General features: G+C 71.2%; 5 protein-coding genes across 6 annotated transcripts; 4 read left to right on the forward strand and 1 right to left on the reverse strand.

The window, feature by feature from the left end:
- Positions 1 to 1,447: 1,447 nt before the first annotated feature.
- Positions 1,448 to 4,079, forward strand: DBP (D-box binding PAR bZIP transcription factor). The gene is made up of 3 exons (XM_049792713.1): positions 1,448 to 1,625; positions 2,823 to 3,010; positions 3,801 to 4,079. Exons 1-3 carry the CDS (start codon positions 1,448 to 1,450, stop codon positions 4,014 to 4,016), a joined length of 582 nt encoding a protein of 193 aa, XP_049648670.1. The 3' UTR covers positions 4,017 to 4,079.
- Positions 4,033 to 5,183, forward strand: LOC126035038 (formin-2-like). Of its 2 annotated transcripts, none has more exons than XM_049793130.1 (2): positions 4,033 to 4,423; positions 4,619 to 5,183. In XM_049793130.1, the coding sequence occupies exons 1-2, from the start codon at positions 4,035 to 4,037 to the stop codon at positions 5,181 to 5,183; spliced, it is 954 nt and encodes a 317-aa protein (XP_049649087.1). In that variant the 5' UTR covers positions 4,033 to 4,034. The 2 variants fall into 2 exon arrangements, with proteins under 2 accessions (XP_049649087.1, XP_049649088.1); XM_049793131.1 differs by having other exon boundaries at positions 4,033 to 4,592; positions 4,762 to 5,151.
- A 1,199-nt stretch (positions 5,184 to 6,382) lies between these two features.
- SPHK2 (sphingosine kinase 2) lies at positions 6,383 to 11,455 on the reverse strand. Its single transcript, XM_049793126.1, has 6 exons — positions 11,320 to 11,455; positions 10,360 to 10,765; positions 9,431 to 9,574; positions 9,096 to 9,190; positions 8,858 to 8,973; positions 6,383 to 7,721 (listed from the first exon to the last, which is right to left on the reverse strand). The coding sequence occupies exons 2-6, from the start codon at positions 10,739 to 10,741 to the stop codon at positions 6,509 to 6,511; spliced, it is 1,950 nt and encodes a 649-aa protein (XP_049649083.1). The 5' UTR covers positions 10,742 to 10,765; positions 11,320 to 11,455; the 3' UTR covers positions 6,383 to 6,508.
- Positions 11,456 to 12,022: 567 nt separating this feature from the next.
- RPL18 (ribosomal protein L18) lies at positions 12,023 to 13,962 on the forward strand. Its single transcript, XM_049793135.1, has 7 exons — positions 12,023 to 12,146; positions 12,361 to 12,447; positions 12,552 to 12,659; positions 12,909 to 13,007; positions 13,120 to 13,243; positions 13,361 to 13,430; positions 13,858 to 13,962. The coding sequence occupies exons 1-7, from the start codon at positions 12,144 to 12,146 to the stop codon at positions 13,931 to 13,933; spliced, it is 567 nt and encodes a 188-aa protein (XP_049649092.1). The 5' UTR covers positions 12,023 to 12,143; the 3' UTR covers positions 13,934 to 13,962.
- A 558-nt stretch (positions 13,963 to 14,520) lies between these two features.
- On the forward strand, positions 14,521 to 18,051 carry SULT2B1 (sulfotransferase family 2B member 1; the record flags this gene model as incomplete). The annotated part of the gene is made up of 3 exons (XM_049792714.1): positions 14,521 to 15,126; positions 17,667 to 17,875; positions 17,953 to 18,051. Coding segments are annotated over exons 1-3 (591 nt in total), but the record flags the coding sequence as incomplete, so codon positions are not given.

Below are 18,051 nucleotides of genomic sequence, written 5' to 3' on the forward strand. Positions count from 1 at the left end.
GCGACACACACCGTGGAGAGGGTGACGTCACCGCTCGGGACGGAGGGGGGGGTCGCGGGAGTTCCCCGCAGGACCGTGTACCCCTCCCCCAGGGCGGTCCCGCCCCCGGCCCCGCCCTCCCGGGCGCGGCTCCTTTAAGAGCGCGGCCCCTTTAAGAACTCCCCCCTCTACGCTCCCGGGCGGGCACGTGCGGACCCACGTGCTCGCGGCCCCTCAGGCCTCGCCCCCCGCCCCCGCCCCTATTGGCCAAAACTGGGTCAGGCTCCGCCTACCTCGCGCCGTCCCATTGGCTAAATCTAGGTCAGACCCCCCCCCCCCCGCACTCCCTCCGCCCCCCCCCCCGCGGCGCCGCTGGCCGCGCCGCATGACCGCCGGCCCCGCCCCCCCCGCGCCCCTATTGGCCGTGGCTGGCGCCAGGGGGGCGGGGTTTGGGAGAGGGGAGGAGCTCCGCCCTTTGCGGGGAGGGGCGGGGCGACACCTGCAGCGGGGGGCGTGGATCGGAGGGGGAATAAGGCGGAGGGGACCAATGAGGGGAGCGCAACGTGCGCCGAGGGGGCGGAGCTCGCGGCCTAGTGGGCGGAGCGCGGGGCGTGTCTCGCACGCAAGGCAGGCGGGGATAGGCGCAGCGCCGGGGTCGGGGGCGTGTCTCGGCGAGTCCCCGCCCCTAAGCTGGGCGGGGGGCGCAGCGCCCCCGCGGGCGGCTCATGCCGAGGGCACGGCGGGGCGCGGGGCGGCAGGTCGGCACCGGGACCGGGGGGGGGCACCGGGATTGGGGGGGGGGGTACCGGGACCGGGGGGGGGGGCACCGGGACCGGGGGGGGGACCCGGGACCCGAGGGGGGGTCAGCGAGACCCGGGGGAGCACCGGGAGTGGGGGGAGATACGGGACAGCAGGACCTCCGGGGGGGGGGGGGGGCGCACCGGGAACCGGGGGGGGGGGGGAAGATCCGCGCCCCCCCCCCCCCCCCTCCCCCGGCGGGACCCCGACGCTGAGACCGGGGGAGGATGAGCGGGGGGCACGACCGGGGCTCAGGATCGGGCCCTCCCCCCGCCCACCCCCCAGACCCCGGGGTTGTCCGTGGGCGCCCGGGATTTGGGGGGGGGGGGGGGAATTCTCCGCTTCCCCCCCCCCCCCCCCGTGGGAACCGTCCCGGGGTCACCCGAGGTGAGGGCGCACGTGGGGGCGGGAGCTCCCACGTGAGCGCCGCACGTGCGCCCGCCCTCCTCCCTCCCCCTCTCCCCGCGCAGCCCGCGCGTGTCCCGTGTCCCCCACGCGTGTGCCGCCGTCACGTGCGGCCGGTCACGTGCCCCCCCCCCCCCCCCGTGAATTAACGGCTGGTGGGGGGGGGGGGGGAAGAACAGCCCCCGGGGAGGTGGGGGGGTCCCGTGGTCGTGTCCCCCCCCCCCCCCCCCGCGTGGTGACGCGTGTCCGTGGGCGCGGCAGGAGGATGGAGGAGGCGGGCGGGTGCCGCGGGGGTTTCGTGGGCGCCCCCCCGCCCCCCCCCCCGCCGTGGGAACGTCCCGGGGCCGCGGCGGAGCTGGAGTACGTGGACCTGGACGAGTTCCTGCGGGAGCACGGGCTGCCCCCCAGCCCTGAGCCGCCCCCCGCCCACGAGAGACCGGCCGGTGGGTGTCACCGGGGGGGGGGGGGGGACACGACGGCGACACCCCCACGCGTGGAGGTTGGGGTGGGGGAACACACCCAGGTGGCCGGTAGAGAGCGAGGTGGGGGGCGATGGGACACGCGGGGGGGAGACCCACGCGTGGGGGGGGGTCACGACCCGGGTTGTCCCCGGCCCCACCCTGCGCCAACCCACTGGGGGGGTGGGGGGGGGGGTGCGGGGGGATGAGACAGGGACACGAGTGTGCATCCCCTGTGCAGAGCCATGTCGTGACACAGACCCCCAACGCAGCCCCTCCCATCGCGATACCCCCCCCCCAGCGCAATGGGGTCCTCCAATGCCCAACCACAGCATGACACAGACCCCTCCCAGTTGCGATAGGGATCCCCCCGATTGCGATAGGAACCCCCCCCATTGCGATAGGGACTCCCCCATTGCGATAGGAACCCCCCCATTGCGATAGGGATCCCTCCCATTGCGATAGGAACCCCCCCGATTGTGATAGGGACCCCCCCATTGCCATAGGAACCCCCCCATTGCGATAGGGAGCCCCCCAGTTGCAATAGGGATCCCCCCCATTGCGATAGGGAGCCCCCCAGTTGCGATAGGGACCCCCCCCCATTGCGATAGGGATCCCTCCCATTGCGATAGGGACCCCTGCCATTGCGATAGGAACCCCCCCGATTGTGATAGGGACCCCCCCATTGCCATAGGAACCCCCCCATTGCGATAGGGAGCCCCCCAGTTGCAATAGGGATCCCCCCCATTGCGATAGGGAGCCCCCCAGTTGCGATAGGGACCCCCCCCCATTGCGATAGGAACCCCCCCATTGCGATAGGGACCCCCCCCATTGCAATAGGAACTCCCCCGATTGCGATAGGGATCCTCCCCATTGCGATAGGGACCCTCGCCATTGCGATAGGGAGCCCCCCAGTTGCGATAGGGACCCCCCCATTGCGATAGGGAGCCCCCCAGTTGCGATAGGGACCCCCCCCATTGCGATAGGGATCCCTCCCAGTTGCGATAGGGACCCCCCCATTGCGATAGGGACCCCCTATCGCGACAGACACCCCCCCATTGTCCCTCCCCCGTGCGGTGGGGACCCCCCCAGCCCCCTCCCAGCCGGATCGTGTCCCCGTCCCCCTCCATTTCCCCCCCCCCCGGGGTAACGGCGTCCCCTTTCTGACCCTCCCACCCGCAGCCCCCGGCCCCCCACGGGGCCCCCCCACCCCCCCGGCGCCGGGGGAGCCGCTGCTGGAAGCGGAGGCGTTGGGGGGGCCCGGGGGGGGCCCCTTCGACCCGCGGCGGCTCCGCTTCTCCCAGGACGAGCTGCGGCCTCAGCCCATCGCCAGAAAGGCCCGGAAGGTTCACGTGCCCGAGGAGCAGAAGGTGAGGGGGGGGCACACATGGCCCCCAGTGTTGGGGAGGGGGGGGTGGGGGGCAGGAATCAGGGGGACCCAGGTATTGGGGAGGGGGGGGGGGGGGCGACAGGAGCCGGGGGGGGGACCAGGAATTTGGGGGGAAATGAGGGGTCGGGGGGGGGGGACCCAGGTGTTGGGGGGGGCAAGGAAAACACAGGGATGGGGGGGGGGGAAATAAGGGGGACCCAGGGTTTGGGGGGGGACCCAGGTGTCGGAGGGGGGTCCCGGGTGGCTGAGGGACCCCCATGTCCGGGGGGAGACACCAGGAATCGGGGGGGGTCCAGGCGTTTTGGGGGGGGTCCCAGGAGTCCACAAAGACCCAGGTTCTTGGGGGGGGGGTCCCAGGTGGCTGAGGGACCCCCATGTCCAGGGAGACACCAGGAATCTGGGGGGGTCCAGGCGATTTGGGGGGGTCCCGGGTGTCCACAAAGACCCAGGTTCTTGGCGGGGGGGGGTCCCCGGTGGCTGAGGGACCCCCATGTCCGGGGAGACACCAGGAATCTGGGGGGGTCCAGGCGTTTTGGGGGGGGTCCCAGGAGTCCACAAAGACCCAGGTTCTTGGGGGGGGGGTCCCAGGTGGCTGAGGGACCCCCATGTCCGGGGGGAGACACCAGGAATCTGGGGGGGTCCAGGCGATTTGGGGGGGGTCCCGGGTGTCCACAAAGACCCAGGTTCTTGGCGGGGGGGTCCCGGGTGGCTGAGGGACCCCCACGTCCATGGCTGGGGGGGGTCCCCCCATCGCGCCCCTTGTCCCGCAGGATGAGAAGTACTGGAGCCGGCGCAGCAAGAACAACGCGGCGGCCAAGCGCTCGCGGGACGCGCGGCGGCTGAAGGAGAACCAGATTTCGGTGCGTGCCGCCTTCCTGGAGCGGGAGAACGCGGCGCTGCGGCAGGAGGTGGCGGCCGCCCGCCGGGAGCTCGCCCGCTTCCGTGCTCTGCTGGCACGCTACGAGGCCCGCCACGGCGCCCTGTAGGATTCCCGCTACGGCGCGATGCCGCGCGGCACCTCGAAGGACCTCGGCGCGGTCCGGCGCGACGCGGCGCTCGGCCGGATTCCGGCGTGGCGCGGCACGGTGCCCCGTAGGGATCCCGGCGTGGCGCGGCACGGCCCGGCGCGGCTCCCCGTAGGGATCCCCGGTACGGCACGGTCCAGGATCGACTCATCCACGCGGCCGGAGCCGGATGCCGAGTGGGAGAAGTGGCCGGGAGCCGGGATCCAGGGTTCGGGACCAGCCTGGAGACGGGGCCGGAATCCGGCAACAAGATTTGGCCGCGGGATCCGGCACCGGAATCTGGCGCCAGGAGCTTGCCCTGGGATCCAGCGCTGGGATCCGGCATCAAGATCTGGCCATGGGATCCGGCACCGGGATCCGGCACCAGGGTCTTGCCCTGGGATCCGGCAACAAGATCTGGCCACAGGATCTGGCACCGGGATCCGGCACCGGGATCTTGCCATGGGATCCGGCACCAGGATCTTGCCCTGGGATCCAGCACCGGGATCCACCACCAGGATCTTGCCCTGGGATCCGGCACCAGGATCCGGCACCAGGGTCTTGCCCTGGGATCCGGCAACAAGATCTGGCCACAGGATCCGGCACCAGGATCCGGCACCAGGATCTTGCCCTGGGATCCGGCACTGGGATCCACCACCAGGATCTTGCCCTGGGATCCGGCACCGGGATCCAGCACCAGGGTCTTGCCATGGAATCCGGCAACAAGATCTGGCCACGGGATCCGGCACCGGGATCCGGCACCAGGATCTTGCCCTGGGATCCGGCACCGGGATCCGGCACCAGGATCTTGCCCTGGGATCCGGCGCCAGGATCCAGCTCCAAGATCTGGCCATGGGATCTGGTGCTGGGATCCAGCAACAAGACACAGCACCGGGATCCGCCACCGGATCTGGCCAGAATCCGTCTCCAGCCCCAACCTGGAACCGGGATCTGGATCCAGAAGCGACCCAGTCCGGGGGGGGGGGGAGGGTCTCAGCTCCCCGGGGATGGGGTGGGGGTCCCCCAGGCCGGACTGTTTCCCCCCCTTCCCCCCCAAAAAGCTGGACACCTGGGTCCCCCCTCCATGGGGGTCTCTCCCTGCGCCCCCCCCTTGTAAATATTTATTCCCCAGCCCCAGGGCTGGTTTAAAGCACAACGTGGGGGGGACCCAGGTATTTGGGTGACCCCCTCCCCCAAGCACTGCACCCCCCCAAGACCACCCCCACCCCCCAAAAGAAGACCCAGGGGTCGTCTTTTGGGGGGGGGGGGGGGCAGCCCCCAGATGCCTGGGTTCCCTCACAGCCCCCCCCCACGCCTTCCTCCCAGTGACCCATTTCCAGTTAAGGCCAGTAGCGTCACTGGGAGGGGATGGGGAGGAGGGGGGGACACCCCCCCCCCCGGACGCCTGGGTCCCTTCCCAGCCTGGGACAGAAGCCAGCACGTCACCCCCCACCCCCCCAAAAATACAACCCACCCCTGGGGGGGGACCCAGGCGTCCGGGTCCCCCCCCAACCCCCCCCTCCTCTGCACTTTGACCACTTTACTGCCCTTCCCCCACCCCCCACCCCCCCCGCACGTGGGTTTTGGGGGTCGTGACCCCCCCAAGGGGGGGGGGGTCCCGGCCAGGGCCGTGGCGGGGGGGGGGGGGGGCTTTTGTACAGAATAAACCCCTGATCCTGCTGCTGGTCGCAGCCTGAACTGGGAGGCCGAACTGGGGGCACTGGGATTGCGGGGGGGGTGTGTCTAGAAGGCCAAAATGGGGGGGGGGGGGGGATGGTGCAGAGCCCATGCACACACGTGTGCCAGCCCCCCCCCACTCGTGACACCCCCCCCAGCACCACAAGCCCTCCAAGCAACGAGCTCACTCCACGCTCGGGCTTTATTGCATAGGTCGTGGGGGGGGGCGGGGGGGGGGCAGCAGGACCCCCCCAGGGGACCCACAGGCGTCCAGGCATGAGCTTCGGGGGGGGGGACGGGACACAGGACCCGGACGCCTGGGTCCCCTCCAGTTTGGGGTCACCCTTTGCTGTGGGGTGGGGTGTCCTGGGGGTCAGTGCAGGGACCACCCAGACACCTGGAGCCCCCCCCCCCCAACCTGGAGCCCCCCTAAAGCCTTGGGGTCCCCCCTGACTCCTTGGGGACCCCCCCCCAACCACCTGGGTCCCCCCCCAAACCCTTGGGGACCCCGCAACCACCTGGGTCCCCTCGACCCCTTGGGGATCCCCCCGACCCCTTGGGGTCCCCCTGACCACCTGGGTCCCCCCAACCCCTTGAGGACCCCCCCCAAACCCTTGGGGGTCACCCCAAACCCTTGGGGGTCACCCAACCACCGGCGTCCCCCCCCCTCCCCACCTGCCCCAGCCCCTCAGGGTCCCCCCCAAACCCGTAGGTCCCCGCGACCCCCTCGGTCGCCCCCGACCCCCCGGGGTCTCTCGGGTGCCCGATTCCTCGGGGTGCCCCCCGGGGGTCCCCCCTCAGGGAGCAGCGGGGGTCAGGAGCCGAGCCAGCCCGCGGTGGATCTGCCCCTGGAGGGGTCCGTACTCGACCCGCTCCCCGTCCACCGTCAGCACCCCCCGGGGGGTCAGGGGCTCCAGGCGGAAAGCTCGAGCCGGGACGCGGGACAAGGGGGGTCCGGCGGCGGCGTCCGTCCCCCCCGCGCCGCCACCCCGGGTCATGGCCAGCAGCGCCCGCAGCAGAGCCCCCCGCGAGACCCCAGCCCGCACGTAGCAGAGGTGGATGAGGCCGTCGTCCGGCCGGGCTCGGGGGGCCGCCACCAGTTCGGCCCCCAAATGCGACTGGTAGATGGCCAGGACCAGGACGAAGTCCCCCTCCAGCGTCACCCAACTGGGGGGCACCGGTTGGCCCAGCGGCACCAGTAGATCGTCCACTGGGCCGCCGGGAGGGGAGGAGGGGGACGGGGGGGACGCGTCTTTTCGGGGGGACGCCGGGCTGGGGGCGTCCCTGTGCCTTGAGGTGACACCGTGGACCTCGGTGGCCCCATCGCTCGGGGCGTCCCCGGGGCTGGGGGGGTCCCCGTCTCTCGGGGCGTCCCCGTGCCCTGGGGGGTCCTCGGGGCTGGGGGCGTCCCCCGGCACCGCGGCGGCGTCCCCATCTTTTGAGGCGGCCCCGTCGCTCGGGGTGCCATCGTCCACCGCGGTGGCCCCGCGTCCCGGGGCGTCCCCCAGAATCGTCGGGGCGTCCCCCCGCACCAGCACGTCTCCGGCCGCGGCACCTTTCGGCCCGGGGTTGTCGCCGAGCCCAGGGGCGTCCCCCCAGTCCCCACCGTCCCCCTCGGGGGTACCGGGGCCGCTGGCCGTCCCCGCGCAGAGCCCCAGATCGGAGAGAGCGCGGGGCAGGGGGGACGCGGCGGCGGCACCGGCGGCACCGGCGGCGTCGGCGGTGGCACTGCGGGGGACGGCGGGCAGGTAGGAGAGGCGGCCGCGGTAGGTGTGGAGGGCCAGCAGGCGAGCGGCCGTGCCCAGGGCGAAACGCGCCGGCCCCAGGCGTCGCAGCCGCTCGCTCTCGATGTCCACGTCGGCCACCAAACCCCAGGCCACGCTCAGGAAGGAGAAGACGCGGGTGCCCGAGGCCGTCGTCACCGAAACCAGGTCCAGGGGGGACGGCGTCCCCCGGCACAGCAGCACGGCGCAGTTCTGCAGCAGGGAGAGACCCAGCGCCGGGGCCAGCCTGGGGAGGGGGGACGGGACACGGGAACGGTCACGCGAGGGGACGCGGCACGGGGACACATCGCACACGGGGACGCGGCACGGGGACGGGTCACACATGGGGACGTGGCACGGGGACACGTCGCACGCGGGGACGCGGCACGGGGACAGTCACGCGAGGGGACACGGCACGGGGACACATCGCACGCGGGGACGCGGCACGGGGACGGGTCACGCGTGGGGACTCGGCCCAGGGACGGGTCACGCGTGGGGACGCGGCACGGGGACACGTCGCACGCGGGGACGCGGCATGGGGACGGGTCATGCATGGGGACACGGCACGGGGACACGTTGCACGCGGGGACACGGCACAGGGATGGTCACGCGAGGGGACACGGCACGGGGACACGTCACACGTGGGGACGTGGCACGGGGACGGGTCACGCGTGGCGATGCGGCACGGGGACACGTCGCACATGGGGACACGGCACGGGGACGGGTCACGTGTGGGGACGCGGCATGGGGACACGTCACATGTGGGGACGCGGCACGGGGACACGTCGCACACAGGGACGCGGCACGAGAGCGTGTCAGGCATAGGGACACGGCACAGGGACAGGACACGGCACAGACACGTGTGATGCGCAAGGACGCAGCACGGGGACGCGTCACACACGGGGACGTAGGGATGCGGCACGTGCAGAAACGTGCCACAGACACGCAACGCACGGGGACGTAGCGCAGAGACGCGTCCCGCGTGGGGACACGGCGCAGAGACGCGTCCCACGTGGGGACACGGTGCAGGGATGCGACGCACGGGGACGCGGCGCGGGGACGTGTCGCACGCGGGGGATGCGGCACGAAGACACGGCACGGGGATCGGCACACCCAGGGACGCGGCACGGACACGCGTGACGCGCAAGGATGCAACACGGGGACGCGTCACACGCAGGGGACACGGTGCGAGAGCACGGCACAGCGCGGGGACGCGCCACACGCAGGAACACGCCACGGACACGCATCGGGCACGACGACGTGGCACGCGGACGTCCCCGGACACCCGCGTCTCCCCGTCCCCTTCGTGTCCCCACATCCCCTCCGGCGTCCCCGTCCCCACGTGCCCCCCCGCGTCCCCGCGTCCCCTCCGTGTCCCCGTACCCGGCGTGGAAGTTGATGGCGGCGGCCAGGGCGTTGCCGGAGCCGCAGGGCAGGATTCCCAGGGGCATCCTCAGCGCCGCAGCCCAGTCCGGCCGGTCCATCAGCCCGTTCACCACCTGTGGGGGCCAGGAGCGTGTCTGGGTGTCCCCCCCCCCTCGTCCCTGGACACCTGGGTCCCCCAGTTAAAGGGTCCCAGATTCCTGGGTCCCTTCTGGGGGGGTGGGGGGGGGGTCGTTACCTCATAGAGGAGCCCGTCCCCCGAGACGGTGACGATCCCGTCCCACTCGTCCAGGCTGATCCCCGTCACCAGCTCTCGCGCGTGGTTCGCCCGTTCTGGGGGGGGGGGGGGAACACGATACACGTTAGCCGTGGCCCCCAGGGACCCCCAACCCCCCCCCCAGGGACCCCCAATCCCCACCCCTGGCCCCCTCACAACCCCCTGAGCCTCCCAAAGCCCCCAGTCCAGCTCCCCAGGGCCCCCCCCCCGGCCCGTTTTGTCCCCCCCAAGTCCCCGTAGCTGCTGTCTGCCTCCCCCCCAGCCCCTGTCCCCCCCCCCCCCGGCCCCCCACCCACCGGTCTGGATGAGGTTGAAGCTGATGTCGGCCTCGGTGATCATGGGCAGGACGTGGGTTTGGCACCAGCTCAGGGCTTGGCCCCGGCCCCCAAAGGGGTTCAGCAGTAGCAGCAGCCGCCGCCGCCGTGGCTCCGGCGGGATTTCTGTGGGATGGAGACACCCCCCCCCCTCAAGACACCTGGGTCCCTGTCTGGAGACCCCCTCCATCCCAGAGACACCCCCTATTCCAAAGACCCCCCCCCCAAAATCCCTGGATCCCCATCCCAGAGAACCCCCAGACACCTAGCTCATCACCCCAGAGGCCCCCCTTAACACCTGGATCCTGGTCTGGAGACCCCCCCCCCTATCCCAGAGAACCCCCCCATCCCAGCCCCCCCCCCCCCAAAATCCCTGGGTTCCCATCCCAGATTCCCCCCCCCCCGACACCTGGGTCCCCATCTGGAGACACACCCCCCCCCCCCCCCCCCAAATCCCTGTCTCCCCTCCAGGTTGGGGGGGCTCAGACACCTGGGTCCCCACCCCAAAACCCACAAGGGGACCCAGGCGTCCAGGTGTGGCCCCCTCCCCGCCCCCCCCCCCGAGGGCACCCAGGCGTCCGGGTGGCGCCAGCCCTGCGCCCGCAGGTGCCGGCTTTCGGGCCGGACTCGTTCCACCTGCCAGGACCGGCCCCGGCGGGTGCTGGGGGGGGGTGGGGGTGGGTGGGGAGCACCCCAGTGGGTCCCCTCCCCAACCCTGGGGGGGGGGGGTCCCCGACACCTGGGGGCCTTTTCCCCATTCTTGAGGGGGGGCTCTAGAAATCTGCTCCCCCCTCCCTTGCCATTCCTATGGGATCTGAACGCCTGGATCCCTCTTCCCTCCAACAACCCGGGTCCCCCCCAAAACAACCCCCCCCCCCCCAACCCCCCCCCACCCCAAGCCTCCCCCTTACCGGCCTGGGGGGGCAGGGGGAGCCCCCTGACGAGGCAGCGGATGGCTCGGGCCCAGCGCTCGGCCGTCGCCCGGTTCCCTTCGTAGTGGGGGGCCGCGTCCACCCGGAAAGTGGGGGCTCGGCGACGGCGACGGGGCCCCCCCGGGACCCCCCGGCAACGGGGGGGGTAGGCGTAGACGGCGAAGAAGGCGGCGGCGGGGAGGGAGGGGGCGCGAAGCGTGTGGCAGCCCACCACGTCGGCCAAGCGCAGCACCCCCGCCCCCCCCGGGGGACCCCCCAGGATCTGAAGCTCCGTCCGGGTCAGGCAGAGATGGAAACGGGGTCCCCCCCCCGCGCCTGGGGGACCCCCGAAATCCCCCTCCAGCAACGGCTCCTCGTTCATCGGGGCGGGGGGGGGCGGCTCGGCCTGGGGAAGGGGGGGGGGGGGGCGGGGATGGGGGGGTTGGGAACGGGGAGGGGGGCCAGCCCGTGCCCCCCCCCCCAACCCCATGTCCCCCACTGCCCCCCCCCATCCCGGTGACCCCGATCCCCCGGTGCCCCCCCCCCCCACCTGCACAGGCTGCCCGTCCCGTTCTCCTCGCCCGACACCCATCGGGGGGGGGGGGGGGGGCGGGGGAAAAAGGGGGGGGCGGGACGGAGGGGGGGGGGGGGCCGGGGCGGGACCGGAGGCGGCGGACCTGCGATGGGGGGGGGGGGGGGGGGGGCAAGCCCCACCGGCAGGGAGTGCCCCCCCCGGGGCTGTTGATGCCTCCAGAGCCGGTTCTGCCCCCCCCCAGGACGGGCATTACCCTCCCCCCAATGCCGGTATTGCCCCCCCCCCGGGGCCTGTTTCCCCCCCGTAGTGACCGGTTGCCCCCCCCCCCAGGGCCGGTACTGCCTCCCGCCCCCCGCCGGTACTGCCCCTCCGGGGCTGTTGTCACCCCCCCAGACGGTTGTATGCGCCCCCCACAGTGCTCCCACCCTGTCATGGGCCCGCCGTATCGGGGAGGGCCCCGGGGCGGCCCCCCCGGGCCCGCGTCCCCCCCCCCGGGCGCCGGTCCCCGCTGTCGCCCTCTCTCCCCTCCGGCCGCTTTGCCCTCCGCCCCGGAAACGCTCCCCGCCTCCCTCGCGTCCCGCCAATCACGCGGCGCCGAGCCCCCCGCCGGCAGCCAATGGGAGGCGGAGGCCGCCAGCGCCCCGCCCCGCCGCCCTCCGCCATGTTGGTTGAGGGCGGCGCCGCCGTGGGGAGCAAAGGGGCCGTGACGTTGGGGCGGCGCCATCTTTGTTGAGGGCGCTGCGGGTCAGGCGGGGGCACGGCCGCCATCTTGGGGCGGGGAGGGCGGGGCCGCCGTTTCAGCCAATGGGAGAGGCGGAGCCATGGCAACGGTCACGTGGGAGGGAGGCCGCGGCGGCCATCTTGACTGAGGGAGGGCAAGGGCAGGGCTCGGTTTTCCAGGAAAAGCCCCGGGGCCGGGCGGCGGCGGGCCCGCGGTGCGGGCCTGGACAGCGGCGAAGCCCCTCCGCCATCCTTCCCGCTGCCCGCCCTCCTCACAACCCCATTAACAACGCTAATTAAACGCAAAAGCCCTTCGCAGCGGCGACTCTCTCTCCACCGACTCAGCCTCTATCCCCCCCCCCGCCGCCATTCCATTGGACGCCGCAGTCCTCCCGCACCATCGAGACGCACCGCGCAGAGCGGCCCCGTGTACCCACTTCCGCCCGGCGGGCCGGAAGTGGCCGCCGCTTTCCCATAACCCCCTGCGCGGGGCGCGCGACTTCCTCTGCCTTCCTCGGTCGCCGCTGCCATGGTGGGTCTGCGCCGCCGGCGGGCGGGTGGGGGACGAGCATCCGCCTCCATCCTCCCCCGGGGGGGACCGGACCGGCGCCGCCGCCGGCGGGGGAGGCTGAAGGGAGCTTGGGGAAGGCGATGGGGCACCGTGGAGGGGCCGGTGCCTGATGTTTCCCGCTGAGGCCTAGGGGCGCCCTGACCCCCCCCTTTTTCTTCCCCGTTCTCCCCCTCAGGGTATCGATATCCGTCATAACCGGGACCGGAAGGTTCGGCGCCGGGAGCCGAAGAGCCAGGACATTTACCTGCGGCTGCTCGTCAAGGTGGGCCCAGGGGAAGGGGCGGCGGGGGGTTTGGGCCGGGTAACGGGGCTCTCCCGCCGGTGCTGACCCCCCCTCCCCCGGTCCCGGTGTTCCCCCCCCCGCAGCTCTACCGGTTCCTGGCCCGGCGGACGAACTCAGCCTTTAACAAAGTGATCCTGAAGCGGCTTTTCATGAGCCGGACGAACCGGCCGCCTCTCTCCCTCTCCCGCATGGTGAGTTCCCCGGGGGGGGGAGATTTTCCCTGTGGGGGGACACCCCCCCCCCCCCATTCACCTCCCCGCCTGGCGCCCTAAAAGCGCGGGGTTTGTCCCCAAAACCCGCTCCCTAACGAGCTCTGGGACCCGCGGGGGGATACACCCAGACCCCTGGGTGCTGCGGTTGGGGGGGGGAGGGTGTGCAGCCCGATCCTTGTCGTCCCCCCCCCCCCCAGCACCCCATTTTTGTGCCCCCCCCCCCAATAGATCCGGATGATGAAGCGGCCGGGGCGGGAGGACAAGACAGCCGTGGTGGTGGGGACCGTCACCGACGACATCCGCATCCAGGACGTCCCTAAACTCAAGGTGGGGGGTTTGGGGGGGGGGGGGGTCTTTTGGGGGGGGGGGTGGGGGCTGCTTCTCCCCCCTCCCGCACCCCCCCGTGTTTTTAATTGTTTTTTGTTATTCTTCTTCGCAGCTCTGCGCCCTGCGGGTGACGCGGGGGGCTCGCACCCGCATCCTGCGGGCGGGGGGCACCATCCTGACCTTCGACCAGTTGGCCATGGCCTCCCCCAAGGGCAAAGGCACCGTCCTGCTCTCTGGTGAGTGCCCCCCCCGGCCCCCCCCCCAACTCCTAGGGACCCCCCCCCCCCCGCGACCGTGGGGTCACGGCTTTGTGTGTTTCTGTGTCGTTGTGTGTGTGTCCCCCCCCCCTCAAGGACCCCGCAAGGCTCGGGAGGTTTATCGGCACTTTGGGAAAGCGCCCGGGACCCCCCACAGCCACACCAAGTGAGTGGGGGGGGAGGCTTTTTTTTTGGGGGGGGGGGGGTCTGGATGTTGGGGGGACTCTTTAAAAAGAGTGTGGGGGGGTAGGGTTGGGATTTTGGGGTTTTGGCGGAGGGATGTTTGGTAGGGGGGTCTCCCCTCTATCTTTGTTTTTTGGGGGGGAGTGGAGCCTGGAGGTTGGGGTCCTCTCGGTTGGGGGGGGGTGTCAGATATTGGGGTTCTTCATGGGGGGGGGGGGAGAGCCTGGACACCTGGGTCCTTTTGGAGGAGTGGGGGGGGTCCTGGGGGAGAATGTCTGTGGGTACTGGGGTCCCAGCGAGTGATGGGATTCCTGCAGAAACAGGGGGGTGTCGGAGTCTTTGGGGGGGTTGGGGGGGGTGGTCTTGGATGCCACGGTCCCCCCTGACCCCCCCCCGTGTCCCCCCCCCAGGCCCTACGTGCGCTCCAAGGGGCGGAAGTTCGAGCGGGCGCGCGGGCGCCGGGCCAGCCGGGGCTACAAGAACTGAGACCCCCAATAAATCGCTGTGTGCCCCCCCCCCCGCTTCACTGCCTGTCCTTGGGGACCCCCCCCCCACGATCCCCCGCCTCACTGCCTGACCTTGGGGACCCCCCCCGCCCTCTCCAGGACCCCCCCTTTCACCCCACGTCCCCCACTGTGGATCCAGTCACTCGGGGGGGGGGGGTGTGTCTTTGTGTCTTGTGTCCCCCCCCCTTTATTGAGGGTACCCCCCCCAGTTCACCCCCTCTACCCCCACTGTTCCCCTTCCCCTTTTTCACAAGTGGGTGGGGGGGGGGTCCCACACAGCCCCCACGCGGGGGAGGGGGGGGGTGGAACCGGTTGGGGGGGGTGTTGTGCAAGGCGGGGGCGGGGCCGCCCCACGGGTGGGGTGTGGGGGGGGGACGCCGGGCCCCGCCCGCCACGGCTGGGTGCGATCGCGGCGGCTCTGCCTGGTGCTGCCAGGTACGGGGGGGGGGGGACACACACACCGGGGGGGTGGGGGGCTCTGTCCACGGGGGACAGCGGTCTGGGGTGAGGGGGGGGCACAGTATGAGGTGACGGGTGGGGGGGGGGGCGGCTGTCACGGGGGGGAGGGAGCCCCGCAGGACCGATCCCCGGCGTGGGGTGACGGGGGGTGAGCAGAGGGGCCTGTCCCCGGTGGGGGGGGGGGGGGTCCCGGACGAGCCCCCCCCCTCCCTCGTGGGGCACAGGGCGGCTCTGTGCTCTGCCCCCCCCCCGGCCCCACGCTGTTGCCTGGCGCTGGGCCGCCCCCGTGGGACCGGGCGTCTCCTTCCCCCCCCCCCCCCCCCCCCCCGGTTTCCACGGTGCTGCGTGGGGCCCCCGGGACCCACGGGGGGGGGTGGGGGGGGGGGAGTGGAGGCAGCTCCCGTCGCTCCGTCCGCCCCCTCCCTCCCTCCATGATCCCACCGTGTGTGTCCCCACGTGCCCCACGCAGGTCCCGGTTCTGCGTGGGTTACCGTGTGTGTCCGTCCTGTGTGTGTCCCCCCCCCCCCATCATCTGTCCGTCCGTCTGTGTGTGTGTGTGTGTGTGTCCCCCCCCCCCCGCCATGTCCCGGGGGTACTTCCAGCACGGCGGCATCACCTTCCCGGGAATCCTGTACTCCCCCCGGGGGCTGGAGGCCGCCCGCGACTTCCCGGTGGAGGACGATGACGTCTTCAACGTCACCTACCAAAAATCGGGTAGGGGGTCCGGGTGTGCCCCAAAAGGGGGGGGGGGATGATGATGACACCCAGGTGTGACCCAGGGTGGGGGGGGTGGGCACAGGAGTGCCCCCGGGGGGGGAATGTGGGACCCAAGGGATGCCAGAGACACCCCCCCCCCCCCAAGGAAACTTGAGGACCCCAGGGACCCCAAAGGGACCCCAGGTATCCCCAAGGGACCCCCTAAAAGGGTCCCAAGGGAGCGCGCCGGGGTCTTCGGGAGTCCCCCCAAAAGACCCCGGGGACCCCAAGGGGACTCCAGGTACCTCCTAAGGGAGCTGCAAAGGATCTCATGGGTCCCCCCCCCCCCCAGGACCTCGGGGATCCCCCCAGGGACCCCTCAAAGACCTCAGGGACCTCCCCCAAAGGGACCCCAAGGACCCCAAAGGGATCTCGGGGACCCCTCAAGGACCTGAGAGACCCCTGGAACCTTTCAACGGACCCAGGGATCCCCCAAGGGACCTTGGGGACCCCCCAAAGGGACCCCTCGGACCCCTCAGGGACCTCCAAGGGACTTTGGGCACCCCCCAAAGGGACCCCAAGGACCTCAGGGACCCCCAAGGGACTTTAGACACCCCCCAAAGGGACCCTAGGGACCCCTCAGGGACCCCCCAAGGGACTTTGGACACCCCCAAAGGGACCCCAAGGACCCCTCAAGGACCTCAGGGACCCCCAAGGGACTTCAGATATCCCCCAAAGGGACCTTAGGGACCCCTCAGGGACCCCCCAAGGGACTTTGGACACCCCCCAAAGGGACCCCAAGGACCTCAGAGACCCCCCAAAGGGACCCTAGGGACCCCTCAGGGACCCCCCAAGGGACTTTGGACACCCCTCAAGGTCCTCAGAGACCCCCAAGGACTTTAGACACCCCCCAAAGGGACCCTAGGGACCCCTCAGAGACCCCCAAGGACTTTAGACACCCCTCAAAGGGACCTTAGGGACCCATCAGGGACCCCCCAAGGGACTTTGGACACCCCCAAAGGGACCCCAAGGACCCCTCAAGGACCCCGGGGACCCCCAAGGGACTTCAGACACCCCCCAAAGGGACCTTAGGGACCCCTCAGGGACCCCCAAGGGACTTCAGATACCCCCCAAAGGGACCCCAAGGACCCCTCAAGGACCTCAGGGACCCCCAAGGGACTTTAGACACCCCCCAAAGGGACCCTGGGGACCCCTCAGGGACCCCTCAGGGACCCCTCAAGTGACTTTGGACACCCCCAAAGGGACCCCAAGGACCCCTCAAGGACCTCAGGGACCCCCAAGGGACTTTAGACACCCCCCAAAGGGACCCTAGGGACCCCTCAGGGACCCCCCAAGGGACTTTGGACACCCCCCAAAGGGACCCTAGGGACCCCCCAAGGGACTTTGGACACCCCCAAAGGGACCCCAAGGACCCCTCAAGGACCCCGGGGACCCCCAAGGGACTTTAGACACCCCCCAAAGGGACCTTAGGGACCCCTCAGGGACCCCCAAGGGACTTCAGATACCCCCCAAAGGGACACTAGGGACCCCTCAGGGATCCCCCAAAGGGACCCCAAGGACCCCTCAAGGACCTCAGGGACCCCCAAGGGACTTTAGACACCCCCCAAAGGGACCCTGGGGACCCCTCAGGGACCCCTCAGGGACCCCTCAAGTGACTTTGGACCCCCCAAAGGGACCCCAAGGACCCCTCAAGGACCTCAGGGACCCCCCAAGGGACTTTGGACACCCCCCAAAGGGACCCTAGGGACCCCTCAGGGACCCCCCAAGGGACTTTGGACACCCCCAAAGGGACCCCAAGGACCCCTCAAGGACCTCAGGGACCCCCAAGGGACTTCAGATACCCCCCCAAAGGGACCTTAGGGACCCCTCAGGGACCCCCCAAGGGACTTTGGACACCCCTCAAGGACCTCAGAGACCCCCAAGGACTTTAGACACCCCCCAAAGGGACCCTAGGGACCCCTCAGAGACCCCCAAGGACTTTAGACACCCCCCAAAGGGACCTTAGGGACCCCTCAGGGACCCCCCAAGGGACTTTGGACACCCCCAAAGGGACCCCAAGGACCCCTCAAGGACCCCGGGGACCCCCAAGGGACTTTAGACACCCCCCAAAGGGACCTTAGGGACCCCTCAGGGACCCCCAAGGGACTTCAGATACCCCCCAAAGGGACACTAGGGACCCCTCAGGGACCCCCCAAAGGGACCCCAAGGACCCCTCAAGGACCTCAGGGACCCCCAAGGGACCTTAGACACCCCCCAAAGGGACCCTAGGGACCCCTCAAGGACCCCCCAAGGGGACTTTGGACACCCCCCAAAGGGACCCCAAGGACCTCAGGGACCCCCAAGGGACTTTAGACACCCCCCAAAGGGACCCTAGGGACCCCTCAGAGACCCCCAAGGACTTTAGACACCCCCCAAAGGGACCTTAGGGACCCCCAAGGGACTTCAGATACCCCCCAAAGGGACACTAGGGACCCCCCAAGGGACTTTGGGGCCCCCGCCCCAGGGGACCCCAGAGGACCCACTCCCCCCCCCCCCAGGCACGGTGTGGATGCTGGAGATCCTGAGCCTGATCCGCAGCGACGGGGACCCGCGCTGGTGCCGGTCGGTGCCCAACTGGGACCGGGGTCCGTGGCTGGAGACGGTGCTGGGGCTGCGGCGGGCGCGGGGGAACCCCCGGCCCCGGCTCATCAGCTCCCACCTCCCCATCCAGCTCTTCCCCAAAGCTTTCTTCACCTCCAAGGCCAAGGTCAGGTTCGGAGGGGGGGGTGGAGGGGGGGTCCCCAGCCAGGGACCCACATTTGGGCCCCCCCACCCCACCCCCAGGTCATCTACACGGTGAGGAACCCCAAAGACGTCCTGGTTTCCCTCTATCATTTTTCCCGGATTTTCCGGCCCTATAAGGATCCCGGGAGCCTGGAGGAG

Source organism: Accipiter gentilis, chromosome 36 (genome assembly GCF_929443795.1).
Source record: "Accipiter gentilis chromosome 36, bAccGen1.1, whole genome shotgun sequence".
Taxonomy (NCBI): domain Eukaryota; kingdom Metazoa; phylum Chordata; class Aves; order Accipitriformes; family Accipitridae; genus Astur; species Astur gentilis.